Raw genomic sequence first — 12,405 nt, 5'->3', positions numbered from 1 at the left:
CTGAGGCCGTGGGCTCAAGGCCTCCCCATCAGCAATTCCTTCACTTGGTCAAAAGCTCCCAAATGACCTTTTCTAGGGGCAATGTCTGTCCTTTGGGTTGAATTAAAATTGAGTGCCACAATTGTGGCACTGGGGACTAAGTGAGGAGAAGGACTCCCGGGGTGGTGGGGGAAGCTAAGGAAAAAAAACAAACAAACAAACAAAAAAAAAAAAAAAAAACATGCAGGTTCTCCGAATGTTCCCAGGCTGGGAGCCAGAGAAGGCTTCGGAGGGATGACGGTGAAGGAGAACACAGTCACAAAAATCCAGAGATGAGAGCTAGCATGCCTCTTCCCTGAGTCCTCCCCCCGCCACCACACAGGCCAACAGCAAGAAAGCACAGGCAGTGTTCTGACCCCACCTCTGAGGGGTGTGGGAGAAAGGACAGAACAGACACACCAGGAGAGGCTGGGGGTATGGGAGACATGAGCTGTTCAAAAGGACTGAGATGGTAGCTAGTGACCCAGAATGATGAGGCTGAGAAGTCAGCCGGGGATATGCTAGCCAGGACTCCTAAAGGGTACTGAGTTGATCTGCTTGACATGGGTCTGATCTTCCATGTACTGTGAGCTGTGGGTGGAACAGGCTGGACTTAGAGAAGTGATCCTAAGAGCAATTTTCTTACGTCTGTTGTCCATTAGGACATTGCTCTCACATCTTTAAATTAAAATTCAGGCCATTTTCTGGTTACAATTACATGTAAATTCTGACATTTTAAGCTTGAACAAACAGCCTCAATTCAGATGTTACTCAGAAATTGTAATGCCAAGCGCCTCAGACTGTTCGATACTTCATTTAGTCTTTATCCAACAGCCAGACTTCTCTTCCCAGTGCATCCTGCCCTCTCTAGAGCTGGCTTCTCCAAAGTGCTGTTGCCTAGTCTAGGAGCTACAATCAGAGGAGAAAAGAGAGATGCTCTCAGTGCAGAAGTTCTGACTTGAGAAGGCTTTCCTAGAGAACTGAGAACAGGCAGAAGGGTGGCTCTTTCCTGGGGATGTCCCTCAATGTCACCCCAAGACGCACCAAGTCCTTGGCTGCCAGGATTCAGTGTTCACTGCTGTATTCTGACAGCTTTAATATTATGCGGCCAAACTTGTTGGCTTAGGATTAGAACCACTGCAAAGCCTGGGCTCAGCCTTCGACACTTGTAAGGAGGCAGCTGAGCACATGGCCTAGGGTAGTAGAGCCCTTAGAGCCCAGAGGGCCTTTTTGAGTGTGGAGGGCAGGACATTCTAGGATCAGCTCTCTTCACCCTGCTGTACCCTCATCCTTCTCTGAAGGAATGAGCCACCGGAAGTGCTATGCCATTCTCCGTGGCCTAGGCTCACACCGAGCCTCTGACCCTCCCTAACAGCATCCACGCAGCTGCAAGCTTCATTTCCCAGTGCCCTTCCACATTGTGTATATCAGGGACTGTCCTCCACATTTTTCTGAGGTTGCTAACAATGACTGAGCTCCTTACCCCTCTGGCTTACTTGATAAACACTTATTAACATCTAAATACATGTGAAAGGCACCTTTGCCTCTCTGTCCTTCTGGCCTCTAACCTAAATGGATGCTACACTCTGCTGGACTTATTTCAAACAGCTACTCTGGCAGATCCACGAGCAACTCCTTGCGACTCTGGATGGCCCATACCTGTTATTCTGGGCTAAGGGGCCAAGCCAAAACAAGTCCACTACTCTGTTTTTTGCTTTCTTTATCCCCTAATTACCGGCGAGGAGACTCTGTCCCCTACTCTCAGCCCTCTGCTTCTCACGAAACCCTGAGGCTGGGATGCAAGGTCAATGCTGCCCCTTTATTTACTCCAACCTGAGACTGCCCTGTTTATGCATCACTCACAGACTAAAAAGTCCATGGGTAGCTAGTACAGGCATGCTCTGTGCCTGGTATTTGGACCTATTGGCTAAATGGTGGCTGATACCGGTTTCTCTATCTTAGCACCGACCTCCAAAGAGTCCAGAGTTTGCAGAGGATGGTGGGAGCACATTCTAATCCCCTGAGTGCAGGGAGATAAGGAGGGTGCCATGCACATTGATGAGAAGGATATCTAAGTTCAGAGACAGCAGCTTGCCCAAAGCCTTCAGGAGTATGGCAAAAGAGGCATTGGGGAGCAGAAACACAGACACTAAAGCTTTGAAGATGGTCTTCCTCAGTGAAATCTGCCTATTCCCAGGTAGACCCTGACCTCATCCATTTTACCATTCACAGCTGGGACAGGAAATGTAGATTGAGATTGAAATGTAAATTTCAATTTGTAAATTTCAATTTCAAAATGTAAATGTAAATTTATATTGAAAATATAAATTTGGCCTCCCTTGACACAGATGGCCTTGTTCTTTGCAGGAAAACGTCAGCTTTTCCTGGGTCTCCGTTTCCTCCACTGTAAAACAGGGAACCTTGGCAAGGCAGCAGAGGCTTTACAAGGATGATCATAGAGTCTTCCTCTCTCTTCCCTCCTCTCCCTCTTTCTGGGTAAAGGAAAGTTGTATTAAACTGGCAACTAAGAAATTTGAACTTCAGCCTCAGTTCTGCATTCACGTCCCTCGGTTCCTCTTCCACAAAGCAGCTGGTTGGGCACCTTGATTTCTAGAGTGTGCGTGTTCAACACACACAAATACATGTTCGCGCAGATACATACAATGGCAGCAGGCAAAGAGAGGAAGGAAGCAAGTCTTGCAGGGGAAGGCACTGCAGTTAAGAGAAAAGTGGGCAGGACCTCACAAGCCAGTAAGACTCCTCTATTTCTCAAAGGCTAATTATACGTGGGTTTGTTTAATCATTAAGGAAAAGCAATGAAGCCAGAAGGACATCAAAGTCCAGACTGCTGAGAACCAGTGTAACAAACGAGCAAGGAGCTAGCAGCAATGGAGCCCGGAGCTTCCAGGGATAGAATCAGAGCTGAAACAGCAACACGCTCAGCACTGGGCTCTGGAGTCAGCCTGCACACCTATGACATCGTGGTGGTGGTCATCTACTTTGTCTTCGTTCTTGCTGTGGGAATCTGGGTGAGTGAGAATGAAGGAATGCTGAAGCCTGGCAGAGAGGCAGAGAGGTAGAGAAACCTCTCATCTTGAGCTTTGGAGAGGAATGACAAAACAATAATAATAATAATGAAGAATACACAACCATTGGTAGCTGAGCCTATGGTGCTTTAGGAATCATCTACTTCCAACCTGGCTCTCTGTATATGCATGACTAAGGCCCAGAGAGGGCGCATGGCCTGCCTGCTTGTCACACAGTGAGCCAGGGGCAGATTAGGACAGTAACTCTGACTCCCGACCCCTTTAACTTTGACCCTGACCCTTATTTACTCTGCCCTAAGACAGCCAAGTCAAAGAAGGCTTGACCCCCCCTCCCCCAGCCTTTCTCCATCTCTCCTAGTGACTCGAACAAGGAGCTCAGACCCACACTCTCTCAGGGAATAGCAACTTCCAGATTCCAATGTTCCTATTGTTCACAGAAACCACAACACTAAGGGCAGGTGCGAGGCCTTGGGATCAGAGAACCTTCAAGAGCCCAGATCTTACTCCAGCCATCAGAGCATCCCTGGGGAACTGGAAACCTCTCAGTTTCCCTGAGTTGATACTATTGAAAGCTATAGTTCAGTGACAGGACACGCATAAGCACCGGGCACATTGCCATAAACAGCTGCTGTTATCAGCACTGGATCCTGCTGAGAGGCCAGTCCCTTCGGACTGCTGTGAGGGTATCACCGTAGTCTAAGCTGGCCAGGACCTCCGATGGACCTCAGTCCCCTCCTCTGTGGGGGAGTCGCTAGCCCTCATTTCTCAGGCTTGGTATGGGGAAGAAGTGGACAGAGAGGAGCCCAGCACCTACTGCGAGGTACTCAGCATGAGAACCCTAATTTCTGTGCGGGTGGGACAAGTCCTTTCTTACCCTGTAGCTCAATTTCTCATCCTTGAGATGGATTTATATTGCTCCTGTTGCCCTCTGGAGGCTCAGAGGTGACACAGGAATATGCTAGCCAAAGCTCAACACATGCCAGGCCCTGTATATGTGCTTATCGCTCCCTAGTGACTAATAACCTTTTCTTTCTCCTTCCTCAGCTTCAAGAATCTTTTCTCAGGTCTAGTCAGGCTTGTTGCCTCCCACTCTGAAGTAACTTCTATTCCTGTGTCAGCTTTCTGTTGTGACACAACTTGTAAGTCACTTGAAGGATGTAAAGATATATTTAGACTCCAGGTTTCTGAAGCCTCGAACCATGGTCAGCTGACTCTGTAACAATGGATGTATGGGAAGGCAACAGAAACAAGTAATGGAGGAGTCTGATCATTTTGTGGATGCTGGGAAACAGAGAGAGGAAAATGTGGGTGAGAAGACATAGCCTTCAAACCCATGGTCTCCATGACCCATTTCCTATGTTCAGGGATCATTTTCCATAGTTTCTTTCACTTGCCGATAGCCCGCTTAATGTTGAAGCTATTGACATGTTAATATATTGAGTAGGTCAGAATTCTCATAATCCAAACATTTCCTAAAATCTCAACATCTGATAGTGTACTAGGGGCTAAGTATTTAACATGTGAGGCTTTGGAACTTTTCAAACTCAAATTGCAACACACACTTACTCACTATCAGGCCATACCACAGACTCTCACCATGCCCTGCTAAACCATCCCTAGCCACCCTGAGCCTAGTTTACACCCTCTTCTCCCCATCAATCCCACAGATGTCGAAAAAGCTCAGCTAATCATCCCGGTCCTGTTAGTGTCTTGACTGAGAAGTATGGGCTCATGTCCCCAGAGAAAGTACTTACACTCACATCCTAAAACAGGCTGTTGATTGACCATCTACTCCTTCCAGGATCTTCAGTGGGCTCAATGGTGTGTTCTGACTCCAAGCCATAACAAAGAATGTCCCAAATAGAGTTCTTCATTCTGCCCAGTGTGCAGAGTCCTTGGTCAGAATAGCTAGATCAATACCCTTTCTGGTGTGATAGTCTAGCTGGGAAAAAAGAGGCTAGCTCAGAGAAGAGTTGGTCCCTGCGCACCTGAGACAGAGTCCAGCCCATCTCTTGGAAGAAGCTAGTAAGAGACCCTAATTACCATCCAGAATGTTTTCATGATGTGCTGCTATTCCTGAAGACCTTGGACAGATTTTGTCCCCTCTGCTCTTCACATCAGTCCAGAGAAATAGATGGAGAGGAAACCTAACAAAGGCAACATGACTCTCCCACAGACCTATAGTTTAAAAATGCTTATGCCATCAATATACAGACAGTTCTGGTCTACCTCAGTTCTTCCCCTCTTTGTCCCCACGGTGCCACCTGTACCAATGGGAGAGTTAATCCAGGGTGGAAGGTGGGGAAAGTAAAGAGGCTTGAGAGGTACTGACATCTTTGCATATTCTTTGCAGTCATCTATCCGTGCAAGCCGGAGGACCATTGGTGGCTACTTCCTGGCTGGGAGATCTATGACCTGGTGGCCAGTGAGTTGACCTTTCCCCTCTTCTCCCAGGATATATTCTCAGCATTGGCCATCCATCACCTCCACTTTCTTGCCAGAATTATATCAGTGCCCTCTATTGATTTTCCCAGCTGTGGATTCCCCTCTTGCCCCAATCCACCCAGCAGCCTGAGCCACCTTCCCTGGATTTTTTTTCTGTATATGTCACAGATGGTGGTCTAGGAGTTCTTTGTTCTATATAGACAGTAAAGGAACATAGTGCTGATAGCACTCAATTTCAGAAGTTTGTAATCTGGGATTCAAAACAGAAGCTTACAGCTCTATACTGTAGAACTGAAGTCTCATGGCCCCAGCTTGTGGAACCAGAGAGTTCTTGTTCTACGGGTTCTAGAGCAGGGGGTGTTGCTCTGAGCTTGAAGCTCCAACACCCATGAAGTAAATTAAGTTACAGCTCCTGAGCTTTGTGTGTTGGGGCCCTCAGCTATTTAACCCTTGGTGTCACCCTCAATCTTTTTTCAGTGACCCAGAATTACAACCACTTACTTTCAGCTACCATCTAGCCCTTCACAGTCTCTTGGATTCTCAGTAGTCCCATGATAGTCTTAAGATTCTTCTGTTTCTGACCTCAATTTTTGTGTAACTCTTCAGCCTAGTTAGTATTCTTTGTCAGAACTCTAAATATCAGGGTCATTAGCTCTCAGGGGGCCTGTGGAACTCTTAGCTGCCTCCTCACCTCTAAAGCTTACATGATTTGTGGTCTAATATCTGCTCTTCAGGCAACAAACCTGGTATTTTCTACCTGAGGAGGAAAAGAGACCATTTGGGTCAAATGTTTCAACACTGGGTTATTGCAGGAATTTTGGGAGAATACACAGAAGATAAGGCTCCCCAAAAAAAAAAAACTGGAAAAAAGAGTGATAACCAACCAATGTATATGGCCAGAAAAGAAGTGAAACAGTTTTACTCAGAATATAATTCCAGCTCTTACACCCTTTTATACATATAGCTTCCAAATCCTCTAATCAAACCGTTATATAAGAACCAATCACAAGACTTACACTGTACCAATCACAGACTAATTCTGTGCCCCTGGGGAAATGCTCCTCCTCCTGTGTTACTTGAGTAGTTATAGGATAAGTGGAGTTATCTATCATACACTAAGGCCAGGTTAGCCCAAAGTGTGGTCTTCCCAATCTGGTGCATGTTTTCTGAAGTAGTCATGGCCATAGCATGGTCTCCTAAAGCAGCCATTTGTGGCTTCCACAGCACCAGAGTCACAGCATCCTCTGAAGATGGAGTGTTAGTTTTCTTAATAGATCCATAACCATAGTCGCAGCATTCCTCTGAAGATGGAGTATTGTTTCCCAATAGATCCATAAAGTATTTGAAGCAACTGAGATACCACGATGACAGTGTAGGCAGTCACCCAATAGGAGCTGCTCAACGGACAGCTGCCCAATTGAGAAATCCAGGCTTAAGAGAAAAAATTTGCCAGCTGTCATTCAAAGGAAAGAACAGCTAATGCTCTACAGTTTTTCTCATTCACAGGAAAATAACCTAAAAGAAATAAATACCCTTAAAAACACTTGCTGTGCTCAACCTGGTATTCAAATATCCAAGGAGAGTTGAATACCCTCCTCTGTTTTCAGGCGTGGGTCTTCTGTTGGGCACTAGATCTATCAAGATATATCTGGACTTCCCTGCTCTAGAGATGCTCCTAGCTGAGTGGGCATAAAGACTTAGGAACAATATAATCAAACCCGGGATACCGGGAAGTACTGGGGTTGCCCATAGCTTAGTGAAGTTGCTGGTTCTCAGGCAATGGGTGGGTAGAAAGTAGAAATAATTTTCTTGAAAGGTGGCACCTATACTTAATACTAAAGAATAGTGCAGTGAGAGTCAGGAGTGAGTTCCCAAAAATCTACAGAAACTGTCCCCAGGCACTTGTCAACCCCCATCTCTCCTATCAGACCACACCCTACATTTCTATTGATCCCTGAAAATTAAATTCCTCTTCCCAAAGTCAGAGGAAGGGAGGTCAGGCCTACTTGGAAACCCAGTCACACCAAACTCACACACAAATTCCTACATGCTCATTCATGTACTTAGATATTCTCTCCTTCTCGCAGTCACACACCCACACATTAAGGCAGTCATACACACACATTCATACAAGCCAACATTCACATGTCCTTGCACAGTGCATACACACGTTCACTCTCATACATTCCTTCACATAATCTTACACAAAGACCTCCACGTACCTATTCGCTTACTCAGTCTCACAGTCACTCACACTTGTACTGTCAGCCATTTTTGCACCTCCATTTCGGTGATGTTCACCACGCCTGACCACCACCGCTCACACTCTGCTCTCCAAAGTGTAGAGAAAACACTGAAAGCCTTCAGGATTCTCTGAAAGATTTGGTTATCTGGAGCAAGAAGATCTAAGGACGGGGAACCTATGTCTGTTTAACGTGATAGACTATCTGAGGATGTTGGGGTCTGGGAACCTGGAAACCCACCAGGAATGACTGGTGCCTCCAGCTACTCTTTTATGAGGAAAAGCAAGGAAGCAACCAACCAAACAAACAAACAAACAAAGCTTGGTAATGGTACCATTTACTTAGCCAGGGCCTCAAAATTCACAGCCTCCAGCTACTTCCTCACTGTTAATGATCCTAAGCCCAGGCTACCTCAAACTAACTCTGACCCTTGACTCTTAACCTCACTTGTGCTTTGCAGATCGGAGCATCTCTAATGTCCAGCAATGTGGGCAGTGGCTTGTTCATCGGCCTGGCTGGGACAGGGGCTGCTGGAGGCCTTGCTGTGGGTGGCTTCGAGTGGAATGTAAGCAAGCTGACCTGACTGATACAGGGTGTTCAGGGCCAGAACCAGGTCCTGTGACTGGCCTTAGAGATGAAAGATATTTTAGAGGAACTTTGGAGGCTGTATGGTAAACAGAGGACCTATTATATAGATGATGAAACCAAGGCCTTAAAAAAGAAAAAGACTTGGCTGAGGTTTTCCAGATAAGCTGGGATGAGGACCCAGGTCCTTCAATTCCTTGTTCAGAGCTCTCCTTTACAACATGCTACCTCCAGGTGGGAAGCTGCTCATCTTTTCTACAACCACAGTACCTTCTCTATGCTCTTCCAGGCAACCTTCCTGCTCCTGGCCTTGGGATGGATCTTTGTTCCTGTGTACATTGCGGCTGGTGTGGTGACCATGCCACAGTACCTGAAGAAGCGATTTGGGGGACAGAGGATTCAGGTGTACATGTCAGTCCTGTCTCTCATCCTCTACATCTTCACCAAGATATCGGTGGGTATGACTTCCTTACCGTGGGCATTATGCTGAGCTCACTAATGGCAGGGGGAGATGGGAGGGATGAACGGGAGGGGGAGGAATGGAGGGAGGAAATAAAATGAAACTGTGTGTGGATGGAATGAAGGATAGAGGGAAGGAAAGGCAGATCCATGACTTCAGAGAATGCTTCCATCCAGAAGTGAGGTGATCAGAAATGAAGGATAAATGTTTTAAGTGAATATTGATCTTTCACTCAAAAAAATCTATCAAACTACAATCTCTGCTTTTATCTTTCCACTAATTAGTGCTTCTTCATTAAGCAATGATTAATAGCCTAGAATGTTGGTGTCCGAAAGGTCTTTACTATCACTTTATTGAACTAAACATAGAAAACAAACTTAAACATGTCAAATGAGTTATCCAGGTCTACACAGAGGAAGGACCATGTCTGGAATCAGAACTGGATCTTGACTACCATACCCCAAGAGGGTTAGGTGATGACATCACTATCATTTCATAAATTCTAATCAGTTTACAAACAATCATGTTATGGGCTAAACAAACAAGCTGAAGGGCACAGAATCAATCATGTGCTAGATCTAGCAATGAAATTACTTTGAGGACAAACACTGTTGGCTGAAGGAAAGCCTACACCCGCCCTAAGTCCCACAATAACACAAGCATGGGGATCACCCCGAGCCGACGGTTGGCTGCCCAAGCAGCCCAGTAGGCCTCTGCTATGTCATGGAGCAGCCAGCAATGCTACTCTCCCCTTTCAAATGCTGTCTTCTCCATCCCCATCTCCTCCTCGCTTTACTTCCTTCGCCTTCCACTTTATTTTTTTCACCCTTCCCTTAATAATAGACAGACAAATCTTTCAGGACTGGCTGATGTTTTTTAATCAAATCATTATACAGTATTGTTTCACTCTAAATTCCCCCATGCCTCCATGTCTGCAAGGTCAAGCCCACATTCCCTAGTGTGGCACTTTAATGCCAAGACCAAACTTATCAGCATGACACTTCAGCCTTGTCTTCATTGTTTGATGACAGCTGAGGACAGGCTGAGGACACCTGATAAGCTAGGACACACTCACAACCATCCTGGAAGCATTGGGTGACATGGATTTGGGGGTCCTGGCTTTCTACAGACTGATATCTTCTCTGGAGCCCTTTTCATCCAGATGGCCTTGGGCTGGAACCTCTATCTCTCCACAGTGATCTTGCTGGTGGTGACAGCGGTCTACACCATTGCAGGTATGAAGCGGGAAGAGCTATATTGATATGTAGAGACAATGAGGTGAAGAAGGATGCTTTCACAGGCGACGACACAGAAATATAAAGATAGAGACAGGCAGAAGACTGGTAATCCTGAGAGAGACAGTGAAAGAGAGACAGAGACAAACTAGCAAAGTCAGAACTGTCATATGAGAGAACACAGAGAGGAAGATGAAAAGACAGTAGAAGAAAAAGTAGATAAGAAAGGCAGAGATGAAAAACCACCCCACAAAGCAGGAGAATGAGAGAGACTTGGGGTCCCGCTGAGGACGAGCTCCACAGGGACGAGGTGAGAGATCAGTGAGCTACTGTCTGGGCCCTAGTCACTGTCACAAAAGCCAGGAACCCACTCTGCTCTGTTTCCTTCAAGTCGTAGAACAGGGTACTCTAAGAAAGCTTCCCAGGACATAACAGCTATGGCTAAGCTGTCTTTGAATGATGGGGGATCTCAGTGGGCTTTGTGAGATAAAACAGAGAGCCTGGGGATATGAATGACAAGGACAGAGGCTGTTAATGGATTGATGAACAGACCTTTCCACCGACAGAAATAGTTAAGTCAGAACACAGTGGTCTGCAACCAGCCTCCATTGTCCTTGGGTGGGATAGAGAAAGAAGGGATGAAGAAGGGTCTTTCACCAGGGTTCCCTGCTAAAAGGGCTCTGTCTTCTTTCGTCTCCCAGTGTGGCCAGACATAGGACAGGCACCTACAGAGAAACCTCCCATTGATGCTGACTGATTTATCCTCCCCTTGTGTACACAGGGGGGCTCACAGCTGTGATCTACACAGATGCTCTGCAGACCATTATCATGGTTGGGGGAGCCCTGGTCCTCATGTTTCTGGGTAAGAAAAAAAGTCTGAATATACCCCATCCTGATCCCTAGAACTTTCCATAGCACAAAGCATATACCTTTTCTAGGCCAGCAATCCTTAAAATCAGGATTCTCAGTACTCTAAACCAAGAATCTTAAATCCAAGGCCCAGTGTCCTTGCTCATTCCCAGTCTTCCTATCAGTTCAAATCCAGAGGCTCACATGAGGGTAGGAGTACAGCCTCCGAGCCGTTTCTCACATCGTGTCTCTCCCACAGGCTTTCGGGACGTCGGCTGGTATCCAGGCCTGCAGCAGCTCTATAGACAGGCCATTCCCAATGTCACAGTTCCCAACACCACCTGTCACCTCCCACGGCCCGATGCCTTCCACATGTTTAGAGATCCAGTGAATGGAGACATCCCCTGGCCAGGTCTCATTTTTGGGCTCACAGTTCTGGCCACCTGGTGTTGGTGCACGGACCAGGTAACATGCCCAGCCTGGGTAGGCCCAGCAGGGGCATCCTGAAAACCAATAAACAAGCAGGCACCTGGGTATGTAGAGGGTCTGTAGGGTATGTGCCTGAGACTGAGTGGAGGCAAACAATGGTCAGTGTTGGGGCTCACCTGTACTGAGCTGAGCCTCTCTCTGACCTGGTGGCATGTCCTCACTGATATTGTTTCAGGTGATTGTGCAGAGGTCTCTCTCCGCCAAGAGTCTTTCACATGCCAAAGGAGGCTCAGTGCTGGGGGGCTACCTAAAGATCCTCCCAATGTTCTTCATTGTCATGCCTGGCATGATCAGCAGGGCTTTGTACCCAGGTAAGAGCTAACACTGTTTTCTGTGTATTGTGAGTTTTGCAAGGCATTTGCAGAGAAGGTGTTCCTGGGATAGGTAAACCAGAGCAGGGATGAGGAGGATTTCCCCATTAAGAGAACATAGAAAGCATTTTAGACTTTGTACTGAAGTAGAAGAAATCTACATGTGAACATCAGTTTAAATTACCCCTTATATGGAGAAGATACAGTTAAGGCGTTCTTGGTCCCTCCCAAGGATATTTGATTTTAAAAAGGGAATCAAACAAGCTTCGCAGAGTAGTTCATATGCAACAAATCTACAGGCAATCAGACCGCTTGTCATTTCACCTTCTAGACTAGCTTGAGGTCTCTGGTGAACGTATTCCTATTGAATCAGAAAGCAAATAGTGGGCCAGTCTAAAGAGACACAGCATCATATAATCATACGACCCCTCCGTTTGCAGATGAAGTTGCCTGTGTGGACCCTGACATCTGCCAAAGAGTGTGTGGGACCAGAGTGGGGTGCTCCAACATTGCCTACCCCAAGCTGGTTATGGCTCTCATGCCCGTGGGTGAGTGTCATCTCCCCTACCCTTTTCCACCACCCAGTACCCAAGATTCACTAGCTAAAATGGACTGAACTACAAGTACATGGAAAGAGAGGAGAGAAAGACCCACCTCTGCTTCCACTGCAGTGTATACACACACACACACACACACACACACACACACACACACACACACACA

At 46.6% G+C, this 12,405-nt stretch overlaps 1 protein-coding gene across 1 annotated transcript in view; it reads left to right on the top strand.

The window, feature by feature from the left end:
- Positions 1 to 2,890: 2,890 nt before the first annotated feature.
- Positions 2,891 to 12,405, top strand: part of Slc5a9 (solute carrier family 5 member 9) — a 25,030-nt gene continuing 15,515 nt past the window's right edge. The window contains exons 1-9 of the mRNA XM_055628949.1: positions 2,891 to 3,047; positions 5,419 to 5,490; positions 8,214 to 8,318; positions 8,628 to 8,792; positions 9,928 to 10,033; positions 10,815 to 10,895; positions 11,142 to 11,347; positions 11,547 to 11,682; positions 12,123 to 12,230. Of these exons, the coding sequence (XP_055484924.1) occupies positions 2,907 to 3,047; positions 5,419 to 5,490; positions 8,214 to 8,318; positions 8,628 to 8,792; positions 9,928 to 10,033; positions 10,815 to 10,895; positions 11,142 to 11,347; positions 11,547 to 11,682; positions 12,123 to 12,230 (1,120 nt within the window). The 5' untranslated portion in view covers positions 2,891 to 2,906. The remainder of the gene's footprint in view (positions 3,048 to 5,418; positions 5,491 to 8,213; positions 8,319 to 8,627; positions 8,793 to 9,927; positions 10,034 to 10,814; positions 10,896 to 11,141; positions 11,348 to 11,546; positions 11,683 to 12,122; positions 12,231 to 12,405) is intronic.

Source organism: Psammomys obesus, unplaced genomic scaffold, assembly GCF_907164565.1.
Source record: "Psammomys obesus unplaced genomic scaffold, mPsaObe1.curated_primary_1811, whole genome shotgun sequence".
In the NCBI taxonomy this organism is placed as follows: domain Eukaryota; kingdom Metazoa; phylum Chordata; class Mammalia; order Rodentia; family Muridae; genus Psammomys; species Psammomys obesus.
The sequence above is the reverse complement of the archived record's forward strand: the minus strand, read 5'-3'. Positions and strand labels throughout refer to the sequence as shown.